Raw genomic sequence first — 18,659 nt, forward strand, 5'->3', positions numbered from 1 at the left:
CCTTTCTACCTATTTCATGGGGGTTGTGAAGATAAATCGCACAAAGTGCTTTGAAAATACCAATTTCATAAAATGTAAGGCATTATAATCATGTCTTGTTACAGGTATGTATCTGAAACTTCGGCTTCACAGATGATTTCAGGAGAAATAAGATCAAGATAGTGAAAAAATTTAGTAGATTCAGACAAAAACAGTTTATAGTCAGTTATGGATAAAAGTCAAACATTGAACTAAACCACTATTTCTGGTAAACAGTAACTGACTCAGGATATGAGATTCATCTTACAGACTTTTCTATTTTGTAGAATTTGTTGAAACTAAATTAGCAAAGCCTTAATTAGTATGGGCCATTTGCCATGATATAAAAATAGTTTCATTAAACAAAATTCTATACTGTATGAAATCTTTTAGGCAGAAAATAGATTCCAGACAATACATAATTTACCTCCAATGTTCATCAAAATAAAGTTAACCCCCATATTTTAGATGATTAAATATTTTCTAAATTTTGTCCTTTTTATAAAGTGTCATTCAATAATATAATCACCATTGTTCTAGTTGCTAGAGATAAAAATATGTAAAATATTCCTTCTTATCCTCAAGGAATTTCTATTTTAGGTGGTAGAAGTGTGATTTCAATTTTTGTGGAAAATCAAAGAACAGAACACAATCAATGAACCTGTAAGTTGACTTGCATGTTATTTGAAGTACTACCAATATAAGAATATATCTACTGGTAGGGACAATAATAGCATCCATAAATGTAAGAGTTAAGATTTTGAATTTAATTTTCCTAGCTGTTTTGGCATTGTGATTAAGTCACTGTACTTTATCCTGATTAAGCAATTGGCACTCCTAAGACCAAATTGAAAGTAAGAACTTCAATATGTTGAAGATGAACTCATTGATTTTGGCATGCATCACAACACTCCAAGATGGTATACCATCAACTCTCATTAAAAAAAAAAAAAATTAGATTCAGGAGGTTCATGTGCAGGTTTCTTACATGGATATATTGTGTAATGCTGTCAACTCTCCTTTTAAGTCCTTCAATATGTTCTAATGGTAGATAGAATCAGTTTTATCAGATAGTCTGTTTTAAATATTGAAGTCTTCTCCGGTAAAAGTCCAGGAGTGTGAACCCTTCTCTGGAAAAGCTCATGTCCTACTGATCCTGCCAGAAGTTTAATATGTGTTTTTAGATTAGTGTACAAGGTGGTTTTTCTTTTTTTTTTTTTCCTCTTTCTCTCAACTATCAGCTTCCAGGAGGTTAAGTATGAGACACTGAGAAGCTTAATTAAGAAAGGGCTACTTTCCCTCATCTCAATTCCATTCAAGTGTAGACACCAAGAAAAAAAAAAGGGGGGTTGAGGCACTTCTTAACTTTTCAAAAACATGAGTTTTAGAATATCCACCAAAATGTATTCAAAGTAGTAGAGTTTGTTTTACTTTTTATACTGATCCACGGTTCTTTATAACTAAGTCCTTAAAGCTACTCTTAGTGAGAATCAGAAAAAACAAATGCTTTAAACAAGTGAAAAGTAATATGGAATTGGTATTTAATACGGCCCACAGCAAAGACAGAGTGAGTTGGTAATCAAGGCACACGACTATTCAAAAAAGATATAGGGGCTTTTGGTTAAAAAAATTAAACATCAGTTAAGTCTTATATTTATTACCACATAAACTTTCCCTACCACTTTGCCATAATATGAAGAACTCACTAGGAAAAACTTCATTAATTCAGAATGATCAATGGGAAGTATACTTGCAGTTATCTGGAACTGACATAAAAATTTGAACTCAAATACTCTCTTAAATACAGGTTCCTGGAGATTTTCTCTAATGAAAAGTGAAATGATTTCTGGTTAAGATATCTCCTTTCAAACAGGCTTTCAAAAAAATTGACAATTTGTTCTCTTAAGTACAACTGTGTCCTAAAATTGTTTATTTGATTATAAAAAGAAAGGATAGACAAACAACTCACACTCTTTTTAGCAGGCATTACAAAGGAAAAAAGCTTTATCCCAGCTTCTTCCCAAATTATATTTTTCAGGTTAATAGAGTTTTATCATTTTAAAAAAAGTACATTACACAAACATTTAACAGGAAGACTTTTAGATTTTAAATTCTTCCTCACTAGCTTGGAATATTAGCTCAAAGTCTGAAGACCCAATCTAGATACTCCATGTATTCTATGCTATATAAGCATACCTTCAGAATTTTGAGCCTAAATATATCTCCTTTTTTGTGATAGTGTTTACCCACTTTGTGCTTACCTGGGGGAGCTACTGATTAGGAGAGGGTAAAAAGGGAAACTTCTGGGACACGGAAAATGCTTCATATCTTAATCTGGGTGGTGGTAACATGGGTGTATACAGATGTAAAATTTCATCTAGGTGTGCATTTAAGATTGTGGACTTTATGGTATATGTTATACCCCAAGAAGAGTGTTTATCCACTTTATGAAATGTCCACCAACTATTTTACAGTGAATCATTCATATTATTTTGTAAATCAAAATGTATAGGGAAAAAACAAGTCATCTGATGCTCCTGGCATAAAAATCGCTAGTCACTTTCAGGTAAACATCTGAAGCTGGAGTAAAAGCTTCAGTGTTGAGAAGTCACTAACGCACTATCTGAAATGGTGGCAGGAAGATTACAATGTATCAGTTTAAGTATAAAGGGTAGAAGTGTTATAACAGCTTAAACAACAACTAGATTAGAACACCCTCAAATAAGTGACACGACTATGGCATCATTTGATTTGTGATAACCTATGCTTCTTATTTCCGCTTACTGGTTTGGGTTTTTGTCATTGTATTGTTTGGACTTTCAAAGGATGGAGAAGGAAAATAATAAAAGTTAAATTAGTTTTGTTGTTTTCAAGTATTGCTTTTAGTGTGCTAAATAGCTGACATTAGGACTGATTTTAAAATTATGCATTCTACTTCCTATTTATTAAAGGAGAAAAGAGTCGGTTTATGCAGGAATTATAAACAATATACGTCATTTTTTTTTTTTTAACTTTTGCTTGGACGTACATTAAGTCCATCATCTCCAAAAAAGCTTTTGAGAGGATTAGCTGCATAGGCCAATATTATTCTATATTAGTCTGTATTAAGCATATGATGTCACCTTGCTTCCTCCCCTCCTCAAGCTTTTCTTTTGGTGGGAAGGAGGACTTTTTTGGGGGAAATTCTTAAAATATTATGCTTAAATACCACAAGCTGACACACGACTGACAACCTTACACTCCCAAACCTGTTTGAAATGGGTCAAATACCTAAGCGCTGCAGAACAATGCAATCCAACCAGCATTTCCCCATAAAAGAGAAAGGGGGTGTGATTAGGTTCCAGATATTAAGCAAGTTATTGCAAAAACAGTTTGGTGGTTTTGTTTCTGCAATAGGCACAGGTTGAGGTAGTATTTTTTTTTTCTCTTAATTAGCTCCAAAAAAGACTATGCTATAGGAGGTAGGATAAACCGCTAAAGCATGAAGCGACTGGGGCAAACATTAAGGGCTTTATGGAGGTCCTTATCCTGATCCTCAGCATTGGTTATTGATCATCAACCCTGCTGGGGAACTATCGAACGACATTTGTGTGAGGCTCATCGAGCCACAGGAAAGGAGATGCAGGAGGGAATATAAGCTTCTAATAAAAGAAACGCAGCAACAATAGCAGAGGAACAGCTCTGCCTGGTGACGTAATGGCTGGCAGCAGTCCAGCTTCAGCAGAGCTGCTGCTACCTCAGCATCCAACCTCCCTCAACATAGTCCGGCTTCGGCAGAGCCACCGGGGCTGCTACTTCTTGCGATGCCACTTTGTTGGTGCCACCAACGCCTTACCTCGGAGGGCCAGAACACCGAACAAAGGGTTCGTTCCGTTGCTGTTTTAAGTTGTCAGACACACACACACTCACTCACTCACCCCCTAGCCCCGGACCCCCCAGTAATCGAGCCAATCAGCCACTTAAGTTTAAGGCGAAAACACTGGCTCACACTCCAGGTGTGCCTCAGTTTCCCCAGGCTGGTTTCCAGTCCGCCTCTCGCTGCCCACCCCCCACACCCGCTGGTCCTCAGCGGGAGTTGATCCCGGCGGCCCCGCGCACCCGCCCGGGCCCCGCATGCCGGCCCTCCCGCCTTACCTCCGCCAGGTAGAGGTTGAGGAGACAGAGCGTGGAGAACTGGAGACAGGAGGGGAAGCAGTAGAGCAGCCAGTGGGGGAAGAAGTGCAGGTGAGCGGGCGGCCGGAGCAAGGGCAGGGAGCCGCTGAGCGAGAAGGCGGCGGAGAAGAGGGTGGTCCTGAGCGCTGCCCACATGAGACAGAGGAAGAGGCAGAGGCTCTGGTAACTCAGCCGCCGCTCGCGGTACAGCAGCAGCCGCCACAGCTGCAGGTAGGCAAAGGCGAACAGCGCGGCGTAGAGCAAGGCGTGCAGGACGCTCAGCGCCAACTGCACGGAGCCCGGCACCGCGGCGCCTGAGGCGGCAGCGACGGCGCCTCCGCCTCCGCCGCCCCCGCCGGGCGTGGAGGGCTCGCGGCCGGCTGCGGGGGCGGCAGCTGCCGCCGGACCCGGTACGGACACCCTCATGAGGGGACTGGGGGCCGGGCGAGCGAGCGCGGGAAGGAAGGGGCTGGACTCGGAGCCGCCGTCGAAGGGGAGAAGGACTGCCCCCTTACCCCCCACCCACCCCAGCCTCTAACCCCAGGAAGCGCCGTGACGGGACCCGGAGTCCAGCGCAGAGCAGCCGCGGCTCCCCCCGACCCCGCCTCCTCTTTCCCCCACCCCCCGGGGGTCTCGGCTCCTCCTGCTGCGGCTCAGCTCCGTAGCTGCAAAAAACAACTCTCGGCTGGAGACAATCAGCTGAGAAACCCGAGCATTTGAGGCGCTCGCTCCGCACTGTGGGCTCCCGCCGATTGGCCCAGGCAGGCACGCCCCCTGAGCGCCGCGCTCGGAAGGCCACGGGTCGCAGGACCCGTCGCTCGAGGGCCCCGAGGTCTGATTGGGCGCGTTATTTCCCTACTTTCTCCCTCCCCTGTACTTCCCACCCACGCTGCTGATTGGCCCTGCTACTGCACCGCCCGTTCGCGCTGGCGGGAGGACTCTGTAATCGTCTGTCACTCTCGCTCCGCCCACCACGCTTCCCATTGGTTAGAGCGTGCCTCGCGTAGGGAGCACGAGGAGAAGGAGGAGCTTCGCAGGTTGTTTTTTGCCCAAGAGGCCGACTCCGCCGAGTCGCTGGGGGCCGCAGGCTGGGAGGGAGCGGTGCTACGCCTTCGCAGGTTGGCGGAGTGGTTCCAGGCTACCCGGCTAGTCTGGCACGGCCCCGCCTTCTGCCTCCTCGTCCGTCGCGTGGCGGCGGGAACTGTTGGCCGCGCGGCCTCGGGAACGGCCCAGGTCCCCGCCCGCAGGTCCCGGGCAGGTAGGTGGCAGCGCCGGCCCTTCAGGCTGTGGGCTCTGCCTGCAGACCCGGGGATTCAGACGAAGCGGCTTTCTGTAGCCAGGGCTGCACTGCACAGCTCCGGAGTCTGACCTAGGACACCCGCCTCTGGGGCACCGAAGGGCCTCACCTGGAGCCTCCTGAGGGCATTTTGCCTTCTCTTTTCGGTGCATGAACGGCGGGAAACACCGGAGCCTTCTGTGGGTCGAGGGGATGGAAAGGGGCGACGGGGAGAACCAGAGCTCTTAAGTGAAAGACCCTTCCCTCCCAAGGCCAAGGGAAATGTCTGTTAAGGAAGAGTAGTAGCAGTATCAGATGGATGTTGAAGCGATCTGTGAGCAGGGGGAAGCTGGTTCTTTCAAACGTAGAATTTGGGAAGATGCTCTGGGCTTAAGTTTTGGGAAAAAGGCAGAAACAGACTTGTAAGTATGATGATTGCCTGGAGAGGAAGTAGAATATTCTGTACTGTTTAAATTCCACATGTATTGAAGCCTTGGACCTGTGTATGGTAGATGGTGGCGCTATTCCTAGGGCTGAGAGAGAAAATATATGCTATGTTACTGCTGTAAAGAAGCGAGGAATAATCAGATCGACTAACGTATATTGGGCCGGCACATAGTTGTTGACTTTTTTTTTCCTATTTGGGAATAAAATTAGCTAGTAGTGCAAAATTAAAAGGAAATAATTTGTTTTCTTTAGAATATACAGCACATTACGAATTCAGTATCCTTGTGAAAGACATTGCTACGTTTATTGGAGCACCAAAGACCCAGCTTTTCTTACCTCACCATCCTTTGTCCTATGCTTTTTTTTTTTTCTTTTTTCATGCAGGGTCTCCCTCTGTCGCCCAGGCTGTAGTGACAGTTCACTGCAAACCTCCACCTCCTGGGCACAAGCAGTCCTCCCACCTCAGCCTCCCAAATAGCTGGGACTACAGGCACTGGAGCCACCATGCCTGGCTGATTTTTTTTTTTTTTTTTTTTTGGTAGAGACGGGGTTTCACTGTATTGTCCAGGCTGGCCTTTGTCGTATGCTTTGCCCAAGAAGAGTGTTGCTGTCTTTTTTCCTAGCTAAGTATTCCACAGGGAACTTTAAAGTCTATTTTGTAGATTCTGGGACAGTCGTTTGTCCAGGTACCAGATGCTAGTGTGGTTTGAGTTCCTTATAGGTATGCTGACAAACTGTGGTAGATGTACAGGCCTGGCACTGTTACCTCGACATCCCTCAGATGAAACGTTCAGCTAAGCAGGTAGAGAGTGCAGTGTATGAGAGGGTACGGCTTGCTCTAAGAAGTTAACAGGCCTAATCCAAAATCTATGCTTTGGAGAAGGATTTTATGTTTATTGGAACCTAAGAAGTTCATCTCATGTATTTTTAGAGAATGTGGTCAGGGCAGTACACAGTTCTCTTCAAATAGGAGACAGGATGCTCATGACAGCAGTGATGTAATTGATTGCAGTAATGTGCTTAAGTATTTAAATTAAGCATAAAATCAGAGTTGTGTGATTTTAGGCACTTGTCAAAATCAAGGGCGCCACATATTCTCTGCCATGGCCTATTTGCATCTTCCATAATCATTGAGGTGCACATTTCAAGTCATCAATAGACTTTTACTATAAAAGGGTTTTTCTTTTTCTCCTCTATTCTCTGCTCAAAGTGATAGTAAACATCTGGATAGTACCCATACTAATTTTAGGTCTTTGCCTGTGAGACTTACCTGCCACCTGCCATGTGTCAGTGAGAGCAAGTCTGGATAGCCTCCTCCTTTCTTCTTTTTTTGGGGATGGGAGTGTGTGTGTAGAGGTGGGGGATGAGGGTGCAGGTAGAGGATTTTCCTCCCAACTGCTTTGAAAAGGCTCTAAAGGGGAGAGATGTTGACTCCTTTTATTGCCTCCTTGGGTCTGAAATGACAAACTGTGTTGAGATCTAATCAACATTTTATTTGAGGCTGGTTCAGTGAGCAGGTTCTGTTCTCCAGTAGCAGCATTAAACTGTAAGTAAGCTGACTTCAGACAGAATGTTCTTACGGGAACTTTGTAAGCACTATATGCTCCATTTGTTGCAAAATATGAAGTGTGTCTTTTTCCGGAGTATGATGGCCACAGATGTTGATACAATTTATTTAATAGTTACAGTTGTTAATTTCCTTCTTTTCTGAGAGGGAAAGCCATTAATTTTATGGTTAATCATAAGGGAATATTAGGCCTATAAAGGGGGAACTAACCAAGGGTTTCCTAGAAAAGCTTGGTGTCAGCTATTCTAAAATTTAAATGTGTCCAAATGCATAAAGATTTAATATTGTTGTTCTGAGAGGACAGATGACCCTAGCACAGTAGTCTTTCAAACATTTAAAAGCAGAACTGTTTGGGTCGGGCATGGTGGCTCACACCTGTAATCCTAGCACTTTGGGAGGCCAAGGTGGGCAGATCATGAGGTCAGGAGATCAAGACCATCCTGGCTAACACAGTGAAACTCCGTCTCTACTAAAAATACAAAAAATTAGCCGGGTGTGGTGGTGGGCACCTGTAGTCCCAGCTACTTGGGAGGCTGAGGCAGGAGAATGGCATGAACCGGGGAGGTGGAGCTTGCAGTGAGTGGAGATTGCACCACTGCATTCCAGCCTGGGTGACAGAGTGAGACTCTTGTCTCAAAAAAAAAAAAAAAAAAAAAAAAAAAAAAAAAAATCAGAACTGTTTGTCAATTACTATTGCATACAGTACCCTATACCAAAATGGGATTGGTGGAGCTAATGAGGGCTACCAGCTGTTCTACCTGCCTAAGGAACACAAAGGCAAATCCTCATACTGTCTCCTTATAAGAAGACTAGTGTTTTCTCTTGAAGTACTTCGTCCTTGATGTCTTTTGGAGCTTAATATTCAGTTGCTGAACAAAACACGCTTTTGTCGCCTTTAACATTTTATGTGCACGCTTTAGCCCTTTTTCTACTATTGTCTCACAGAGCCATTCTTACAGTGCTGTTACCCTCTTGTATTAGTCTTTAGTTACATGTCACTCATTCTTTCTATTATTTAAATGAGCTGTGCAAACACACTTCTTTAGAGTTCAGGGATGAGACAAAAGTTACATCTTATATGCCAACTCTGATCCATGCCAGCAGGACCATTATACTGAAGAATTGAGGGCCTCTTCCAGCCCAAAGGGTCAAAGTCTACATGTAGTTGGGAGGTGTATCTGTAGTATTGGCAAACATGCTATGGAAAACATTTACCTATTACTTTTCCCGTCTTTTAGTATTGGCATCTTTTGTGGTAATAGTCAATTGCATTTTAAAGAGTCATCTTCTTATATTCAAGTCATAATCCACTTACCCATTACTAAGACCAGGTGTACTAATAGCGCTAGACTGGGTTATACTGTGGAAACAACCCCGAAACATTAGAAGTTTAAAATAATATATTTTTTTTTTTTTCCGAGTCGGAGTTTTGCTCTTGTTGTCCAGGCTGGAGTGCAATGGTGTGATCTCGGCTCACTGCAACCTCTGCCTCCTGGGTTTAAGTGATTCTCCTGCCTCAGCCTCCTGAGTAGCTGGGATTACAGGCACCTGCCACTATGCCCAGCAATTTTTTGTATTTTTGGTAGAGACAGGTTTCATCATTTTGTTTTGTTTTGGCCAGGCTGGTCTCAAACTCCTGACCTCAGGTGATCTGCCCGTCTCGGCCTCCCAAAGTGCTGGGATTACAGGTGTGAGCCACCGCACCTGGCCTAATAGTGTTGGAGGCAGAAAGAATGAGGATTGTGACCAACTTAGTATACCACTGGAGGCTATATGAGCAAACAGCAAACTGTTCCCATGAAGGCAGGAAGAATGAGGATTGTGACCAACTTAGTATACCACTGGAGGCTATATGAGCAAAGAGCAAACTGTTCTCATGAAGGCAGGTTGTTGGCGAATTGACAAACTGTGTCTGCCTCCCAGAAGGAATGCTAAGGCCAGTCACACCCCAGGCGCAGTGTTTCTTGTGATTATCTACAGGAACATCTGAAGCCTGTTAGCAATCATGTGAACCTGTGATAAATCAAGCAGCTGACCAACCGTTACTTGCTCCTCCCTGCTCTTGCTACCCAATAAATATGAAGGGTTGTGGAAGCTCAAGGCCCTTGCTCACTAGAAGCAAGGAGCCCCTGACCCCTTCTTTAAAACAGATTATTTTGTCTTTGTTTTCATTTCTGCATTCGTTCCCCCTTCGTTCAGTCCCATAGTAACTGTCACGTAATAGTTTATTTTACAGTGGATCAGCTGGGAGCTTTCCCCTATGGTGTTCTCTTTCTGGGACTTGGGCTGACAGACAAGGCCTAATTTTGAGTGTTATCAGTCATCATGGCAGAGGGAAAGTGTGTTGTGGTTCATTGCACATGTATACTGACTCTTAAAAGCTTCCAGAAGTACATGTCACCTTGCACATTTCATTGGCCAAGTCACGGCCATACCTAACTCAAGGAAGTGAGATGTATAATTTTAACGTGCAGAGAACTAGAAACATTTGAACAGTCTGTCTTGTCAACAAATGCTTTCCTTTGTATATGTAGTTCTTCCTTGGCCTTTCCTGGTGGAGGTAATTCAAAATTACCATCTTCACTATGTGAAGCCTAAAGTTGAGGATCTCCGAGTAATGCCCAGCAGTGGTCATCTCTTTACTGGTCTAGATAGAAGTTATCTGTCTGCCACCCCCTGTTGAACACATAAGGCAGTGCTGGGAGAGATAACTGTAAGTGTTCCTGTTTGGAGAGAGGAAGAATGGAAAACACACACCAGACTCTAGATTGTAGCGATCTACAGTTGAAATCTCTCTAGGTAGATTTTGCAAGGGCTCTAGTTCTGGTCCGTGAGTTCTCTAGGCCAGTTGAAACAACAACAACAATAACACTCCTATCTAACACAATAGAAATGAATTACAGGAAAAGTGAAATAAAGAACATCAGTTTACAAGCCCAATTTTAAAATTATTATTAGGTTCAACAAACATAAAATTACTGTGTGAAATTGCTATAAAATGTTCTAAACATTTACACTCCATTTCCGTATTTATGTCATTATTTTAGACGAGTAACAAATAGTTCTTACTCTGCACATGCCCTACAGCATAGTTCTCCGTGGTCCTTGGCTTTGCCCTGTGTGAGGTTCTTCCATTTTTATTATTCTTGGCCACGTCTGAAATTGGCTTTGGAGCATATGGCCTCTGGCCTCTTTCTGTGGCTGAGCAGTTTTGTCAGTTTGCTTTGTGACCATGCACGGGTGGGGGCCTAAGGATTGTTTTAAGTTTTGAACATTTAGTCTTTTGGATGGCACTTCATCTCTGAGTATTTTTCTTTTAATGCCTTGTTAAACATCACCAACAGCAACCATCACACAGTACTAATCTATCTTCCAACCTCTTCTTTTAGAGCTATAAATAAGTTCATTAGCCACAGGAACCTAGTTACACATTCATTATAAGTTAATCAGGTACATGTCACCTCCAAATTATTGTAGTGACAGTTTTATCAAACTTGTTAATGTGGGTCACTTGCTTAGCTCCAGTCTTTGATAAATGTTTCGTTGAGTAGGCCCAGAACAGTTTCTATGCTGCTTGGCCCCAGCCAGTGTTTTGGAGTTTTTGTTAAGGTGGCATCTCACTTCTAGTTTATATACAGTTTAAGAGAAAATAGTTTATGCTGCTATAATAACCCCTGCCGTCTCAGTGACTTAAAACAACAAGGTTTATTTCTTCCTATGTCACATGCTTGTTACACATTAGCTGGGAGTTCTCTGTTATGCTCATGCTCACAGAATGGACACCATTTGGGCATTTCTCTTGACTGCGACAGAAGACAGTAAAGCCTGGCTTTATTAACACTAGCTTCCGAAACTGTTGCCTGAAAGAGACAGATGCCACTTTTGCTCACATTTTATTGGCCACAGAAAGTCATCTGGTGGTCGTAACTAACTCCCCCAGAGGTTAAGGATGGAGGGAGCTTAAGTGTGATTAGTAACTGCAAGGAGAACTAGAACTGTACTAATGAACTATCACACCAAGGTAACAAGGCCACATTTCTCCGAAGGTACTCATCACCTGATTCTGATACCCAGATTTTTGTAGTATTAAGTTTTTGTTTGTTTGTTTTGTTTTTAGACAGGGTCTTCCTCTTTCACCCAGGCTGGAGTGCAGTGGCATGATCATGGCTCACTGCAGCCTCAATCACGATCCTCCCGACTTAGCGTCCCTGGTAGCTGGGACTACAGGTGTGTGCCACCATGCATGGCGATTTTTTTTTCTTTTTATAGAGACAAGGTCTCTATGTTGTCTAGGCTGCTCTTGAACTCCTGGGCTCAAGTGATGTTCCTGCCTCTGCCTCCCAAAGGGCTGGGATTATAAGCATGAGCCACCGTGGCTGGCCAAGTATTGTTTTTCATTCCCTTTTCTAATTACTGGATGTAAAAAAAAAAAAAAGAAGTCACCAAGTACCTTTTGTATCTTTGTTTTCACTCTGCTCTTGCTGATATTCTCTTTCCCCACCCACATTCCCTTGCCTTTAGTTAAGATCTTTTTATGAGGACAGCATGTCTCTGAGCAAATGCATTTTATTTTCCATGCATGTGAAATGTCCACTCTTCCATGGCCCTACAAGGTACATATCCTTCCCCTACTCCCTTTCCCCTCTTTCTTCTTCCTTAGAGCCAATTACTTTTAACTGCTCACTGTTTGTTTTGGCATTGATCGTCCTATTTTCAATAAACTTGGTTTTTGGTTTTGTGAAAGTTGAAATTTAGTTCTCTTTCATTTATTTTCCCACCCTAGCTGCATGTTTCCTTATTTTCTATCTGCCTTTTTTCTCAACAGTTGTTATGGTTTTGGTTAAATCATTATTCAGTATTTATTTCATTATGAAGACATAAATTCTACTTCTAGCTGACCCATGTGGTATTCTTTGCTTTAAGTAATTTTTAAAGTAATCAAATCTTACCCTAGATGGAACAAACTACAGAGATTACTACTGAGTTCCTAACTCTAAACATGTGAGAACAATCACCAATGTCTCTAACCGATTAAAAGCACAGTACTTTCACATATATAATCTTGTTTGGCAAATGAGATAGAAAATATGGGAAAGTAAGCATTGGCTGTATGGTTAGACCTTTGGTGCTACAAAATACATTCTAGGGGAAAAGAGTAATATGTTAACACTAATGTCCAATTTAGTGTTAAAATAGTTAAATTATAACCTGGAGGCCAGGAAAGATGATATTCTATACTGGAATCTTTCACCTGTGCTTTTCGTGTTGTACAGTTTAATTAGGTTATAGTTATTTCATATATAGTAATGAATGTTATATAGTTATTCTCTTAGCCTCAGAAATGCATGCATTTTCTCCAGAATATGAAGAAAATAGTGGATGACCTATTTTAAAACATCCCTATTAATATAAAGTGGCTTTAAAATAGGCTGGTTTAAAATGGTTATAATGTATAATCAATTTTAATGTCAATGATACCCCTTAATTATGTCATTAAAATTACATTTTTATATACCTCTTATAGTTCTTGCTTCTCATTTTACTTTGAGTTTTTGAACTCTTGACTCATTATTAAAAATTGATGGCAAATTTTTTCACTGTTTGATATATACTATGTCTGAAGAACAGAATTATTAGGAAATAACCAATGAGTAATTACTTCATTATTTTTTTCAGGAACACCGGCTTGTTAGAGAGAGATGTTATGTGCTTGTTGATAATATTGAATGAGCAGAGTAAATACTCAATTTAATATGATTTTTCATACATTTCAAATTATTATTTTATTCTTTGCCAAAAAATTCTACCTTTATCCTTATGAGTATATAGAAATAATCTCTTGCTGTTTTTTCCTATTGCCTATTTTGAGATAGTGAGCTTGCATTTGAAAGAGATGGGTCCTGTTTGAAATTTTAAAAATACTGAAACAGAATTTTCACCTACAGCTATGACTGTTTTTATATTATACTAATTTTTCTAAACTTTCTTCTTTTAAATGTAGATAACATAGATCATCAGTAGAAAACTTCTTGAAGTTGTTCAAGAAAAATTTGAAAGTAGCAAAATAGAAAACAGAGAATTAACAGCAGATACAGAGGACAGCATGGAAGTAAGTACGCCAAGAAAGAAGATAAGAGGAGGATATCTAGAACAAATTTGATTTCAGAACATAGAATTGAGTTAAAGTATGAGTTGAAAAAGAAATTTAAATTTTTAAGCAGTATAGAGAAATCTAAGGGTTAGGCATTACAAATTGTGTATATTTAGAAGGAATGTTCTTCCATTGTTTTAATAGGTTTCTTCTAGGGGATTTAAAGTAAAAGTAAACATGTTAGGCATATTTTGGATGTCTCACTCCCATCTAAATGGCATTAAATAATTATTTGATTATTTCTTATAATCAACTATAGGTAAAGAAAAACAAAATGCCCAATTAAAAATGGATTGGTTAATGTTTGAGAATTAATTTTAGAACCCTTGAAAATGACAATTAGCTTAACATACTCTACTAAATTGAGCATTTTCTAGGTAGTTTTGATATCTTTTGTAAGTATCAAAAATCAATAGTATTTTCAAGTCAATGTTGTTATATATTGTCCCCCCTCAAATTTTTATGATATGGTAAAGTACTAGCAAAATCAAATGATGTGACTAATGACTTCCTTATTGTAGATTTTACTTCATTCATTCATTTAACAAATTCATTCAACAAACCCTCGTTGAATACCTTCTCTGTGCCAGGTGTTGTCTTAGGAAACAGAACACAGCAGTGAAAAAACAGACAAAATCTTCCGCTCAGATACAACTGCAGCTGATAATGTTTTCCAGCTTCAATGTCTTTAGAGTTGGGATCTCTTTTGTCATAATGTGCATTTTTTACGTGCCAACAATAAACTCTTTACCAGAACTGAGTCCTCAGAAATATTTTAGTACATTGCAACCAGGAAAAGCCTCTTTGGCTTATTTTTGTCAAGCTGGTAAGTATTTTTAAAATTCTAATATGATTCTTGTGATGTTTTTATTGCTATTTAATCAATAAGCTCAGTGGGAGATTTCTGTTAAGATTAATAGTATGTGCTATACAGCTGTTACTATAATATGTCTGATTGGGTTTGAATCCGGCCCATGCCACTTAGCCTGTGGTGTAACCTTTGTTAAGTCACTTAGCTTCTCTGTTTTTCTTTCATCATCTGTTCAGAAGAAATAGTACTTTATAAGTTTGTTGTGAGGATTAAATGATTTTGCTTATATGCTGAGTTCATAGTAAATACTGCATAAGAGTTAGCTACTAACATAACATCTGAAAGAATATTTTCTCATGTTTTTAGCGTGTAACTATTTTAAGTTTTTTAAAACTTTAAATGTAATGCTTTAGATTAATACCCTGCTTTAGCTGTATTGTTAATTATACTGAATTAACTAATACAACTATTGAGCATAACTAATAATTTTTTAATAGTCAAATTCAAGTCTTCATGTCTTAAAAATACTATTCTTGGAATTAATAAGTGAAGTGAGTACACATTTCTGTTGGCTACCTTATTATAATTGTGATTAGAGAATGGTATTTTAAAATCATTTTGAAAGTTTTTGTATGTGTACATGTGTGTTGTGTATATGGTATTAAACTTGGAGGAAGAATGCCAAATGTTAGGTTTAAACAAAACATTTATTGTTGTTTTAGGAAGTTTTTAAGGTCCATTTACAAAGTTAAAGTACATCATGATAAAAACAGAAATAAGAATAATGAGGCAATAGTAAAATAAGGGTGTGAAAATATGTAACGAGATATGTTTAGTTATTTGTTGTTGCATGCTAGTTGGACAAATGAATCTATTCTGTGTTTGCAGATTTTAAAATTCATTTTTAAGGGGCAATTCATAAACATTCGTGAAACATTTGTTATTTTAGATTCCCCAAGAACATCTGTATTTCTTGAAGAACTGAATGAGGCTATTAGACCTCTGCAGGACTATGGAATTTCAGTTGCCAAGGTAGAAAGATATTTATGTTACTAAAATATTAGTGACGAACATCTTACAACTTTATGGCTTAAGACTGAATATCTTAAAATACTTCCATTTCATATCTTTTTCCAAACTGGAAATATATTTTTTTCATAAGAATAAACAGAAGCACAGAAAGATAGTTTCAGGTTATTGCATAACATACTACATATAGAGGGGACAAAAAGCTGTTTAAAAATTTTTAGCTTAGAATTTAACTTTATGTTATAAATCATTCTATTGGGCCCATGGTATCATTTTTCTAACCTATACTTAGGTTTTTGTTCTGTTTTGTTTTGCCTAATGAATATTTCATAAGAGGTAGCCACAATTCAGCTGTTTTTAAATTTTTATTAGCACAAACTGAAGTAACAAAATGGAGGTAACCGAATAATTTTTTTCTATTCTTCTAAGTCTTTATAATTGTTTATGTTTCACTTTTTCGCATTTATTTTTAGAACAAAGTTATAACAACTCAACATTACATATTTAATTTTTTTCTCAAAAATTGTTCATATTTGCCATAGAGTATTATAGAAAATTTCCACATGCATCATGGATTAGATAGATATGTAAGCCTTTCATTTAATTTAAACTTAGAATTTATACATCAGACAACTGAATGAGGGGTAACCCAGTGATACTAAATTCTTTCTGGTTAATGTCTACCTGACTTTCTATGTACATTTTTTCTTAATTCATTAGCCTTCCTCTTCTAAGAGATGGGTATTGTCGCTCTTGGTCTCTGCAGCTAGAGTTCCCAGAGCAGACAGCATGGAAACATTAACTAACATTGGCTGTATACCTTAAAAAATATCTATTTTTTAAATGTGTCAATTCTGTACGTTTAGAGATCTCAATTAACTTTGAACAACTGATCTCACTCTAGAATGATAATGGCAATCATCTCCAAGGATCTCTGAATAAAATTTTAAATCAAAACTTAGAAATGAAGTAGTAGGTTGGTAGGAAACTGAAAAGGGATAATCATACTGTTTAGTAACTGGTAGACTGTCACTAATAACTATGCATATAGTAACTTGAACAGAATGCTAAGGTTCATGCCCAAGCTGTTGCCCTTACGGATGAACATAACTGAAACTCCTGATTTTTTTTTTTTGAGAGAGAGTTTCGCTCTTGTCGCCCAGGCTGGAGTGCAATGGCACAATCTCGGCTCACTGCAACCTCTGCCTCCCAGGTTCAAGCGATTCTCCTGCCTCAGCCTCCCCAGTAGCTAGGATTACAGGCATGTGCCACCATGCCTGACTAATTTTTGTATTTTTAGTAGAGGTGGGGTTTCACCATATTGGCTAGGCTGGTCTTGAACTCCTGACCTCAGGTGTTCCACCTGCCTTGGCCTCCCAAAATTCTGGGATTATAGGCATGAGCCACTGCACCCGGCCCGAAACTCCTGATTTTACAGTGAGAATGCTGAGCTCTATCTAGAAAGGAGATAGTGACAAATGAGATAAACCTTTGTTGAGTGCCTAGCTCAGTTCCCACCACCTAGTGCTCAGTAAATATTTGAGATTGAAATGAGCTTACCATATTTAATCTTCTTTTGGATAGAAAGATGACTAAGCCCCTGTCCTTTTCTTTGGAGAGTTTATATACTAAATAAGGAGGATAAAACACATTCACAAGTCATTTTAATAACTAGCAGAACCTGATCATTGTAATAGGAGAGATACAAATAAAGTGCCATAAAAGTTTTTTTTCTTCTTTTTTTTGAGACGGAGTCTCGCTCTGTCACCCAGGCTGGAGTGCAGTGGCGCCATCTTGGCTCACTGCAACCTCTGCCTCCTGGGTTCAAGCAATTCACCTGTCTCAGCCTCCCGAGTAGCTGGGACTACAGGCGCATGCCACCATGCCTGGCTAATTTTTGTAGTTTTAGTAGAGATGGGGTTTCACCATATTAGTCAGGCTGGTCTCAAACTCCTGACTTCAGGTGATCCTCCTGCCTCAGCCTCCCAAAGTGCTGGGATTACAGGCATGAGCCACCGTGCCTAGCCCATTGAAGTTTAAAGGAAAGAAAGCCCATATTTGATTTTTGAGGTGGAAAGTCACAGATGGTATTGGGAAAGATTTCACAGAAAGCAGCATTTAAGATTGTTTTCAGAAGATAGCAAGAGGCAGGATGAAGAAAATGCTAAAATATAAATGGACTACGTATTCTAGTCAAGACAATGAATGTCAAGCTGGATACAATAACCCAAGAAAGCTGTATGCTATTTAGGGCTATATGTCTTGCCTTAAATGTGTCCTTCCTTTTCTACCTGGTTACCACCTACTTGTTCCATAAGATTGAATTCAGAAATAGTGCCTTTCTCTGGGTTATCTCATGCACTTGAATATGTGAGCAATTACAGCATACAAATCAGAAAAAAACGTAAAGTACAAAATTTGACCTGAAACAAGCTGTAATGTTTAGTTCTCCTTCTTGTTTCCCTAACCAATGCTATTTAGAAATGCATCCAAAATAAAGGTTTCAGAAATCTTCAAAGTAAAGGAAGGAAAAAAAAGATATGTTATACAAGTGATAACCAGAAGAAATCTAGTGTATCAAAGTAGATTTTAAACAAAAAGCTCTGTCATCCTTGACTTTTCTTTCTCTCATAAGTAATCCATCTACTACTTGGTTCTACTATGAGAACTTTTCAAATCCGACCACTTCCTATACCTTCATTTTTACTTCTTCCTGCCATCTCTTCTCATTGGGGAAACCACAATAGCCTCCTAATAATTGGGCTTTCTTCCTTCACTTTGTCCCATGACAGACTCTTCTCCATATGTAGCCAGATGTGTCAGGATACATCACTACCATGCTGCCAAAGTCCTTTCATTACAATTATGATCAAATAGAAACTTTTGAGTATTGTGGACACTGGCTTTGTCTCTGATCTTATTTTCTGACTTTCTGACCCTCCACTTTGTTCAGTTCGTTCTTTTTTTTTTTTTGAGACAGAGTCTTGCTGTGTCACCCAGGCTGGAGTGCAGTGGCGCGATCTCGGCTCACTGCAAGCTCCGCCTCCCGGGTTCCCGCCATTCTCCTGCCTCAGCCTCTCCGAGTAGCTGGGACTACAGGCGCCCGCCACCATGCCCGGCTAATTTTTTTTTTTGTATTTTTAGTAGAGACGGGGTTTCACCGTGGTCTCGATCTCCTGACCTCGTGATCCACCCGCCTCGGCCTCCC

At 40.2% G+C, this 18,659-nt stretch overlaps 2 protein-coding genes across 5 annotated transcripts in view; one reads left to right on the forward strand and one right to left on the reverse strand.

Moving 5' to 3' along the window:
• The window catches only part of GPR137C (G protein-coupled receptor 137C), an 83,755-nt gene extending 78,848 nt beyond the window's left edge, over positions 1 to 4,907 (reverse strand). Inside the window, exon 1 of one of the 2 annotated variants that reach the window (XM_055289361.1) lies at positions 4,153 to 4,907. In XM_055289361.1, coding sequence (XP_055145336.1) covers positions 4,153 to 4,596 — 444 coding nt within the window. In that variant the 5' untranslated portion in view covers positions 4,597 to 4,907. The remainder of the gene's footprint in view (positions 1 to 4,152) is intronic. The other variant, XM_063645588.1, reaches the window with a different exon arrangement.
• A 269-nt stretch (positions 4,908 to 5,176) lies between these two features.
• The window catches only part of TXNDC16 (thioredoxin domain containing 16), a 120,479-nt gene continuing 106,996 nt past the window's right edge, over positions 5,177 to 18,659 (forward strand). For 2 of the 3 annotated variants that reach the window (XM_055289348.2, XM_063645584.1), the window contains exons 1-4: positions 5,177 to 5,428; positions 13,462 to 13,569; positions 14,202 to 14,437; positions 15,372 to 15,454. In XM_055289348.2, the coding sequence (XP_055145323.1) occupies positions 14,278 to 14,437; positions 15,372 to 15,454 (243 nt within the window). In that variant the 5' untranslated portion in view covers positions 5,177 to 5,428; positions 13,462 to 13,569; positions 14,202 to 14,277. The remainder of the gene's footprint in view (positions 5,429 to 13,461; positions 13,570 to 14,201; positions 14,438 to 15,371; positions 15,455 to 18,659) is intronic. The other variant, XM_063645585.1, reaches the window with a different exon arrangement.

The sequence above is a fragment of the Symphalangus syndactylus genome, chromosome 8, assembly GCF_028878055.3.
Source record: "Symphalangus syndactylus isolate Jambi chromosome 8, NHGRI_mSymSyn1-v2.1_pri, whole genome shotgun sequence".
NCBI lineage: Eukaryota > Metazoa > Chordata > Mammalia > Primates > Hylobatidae > Symphalangus > Symphalangus syndactylus.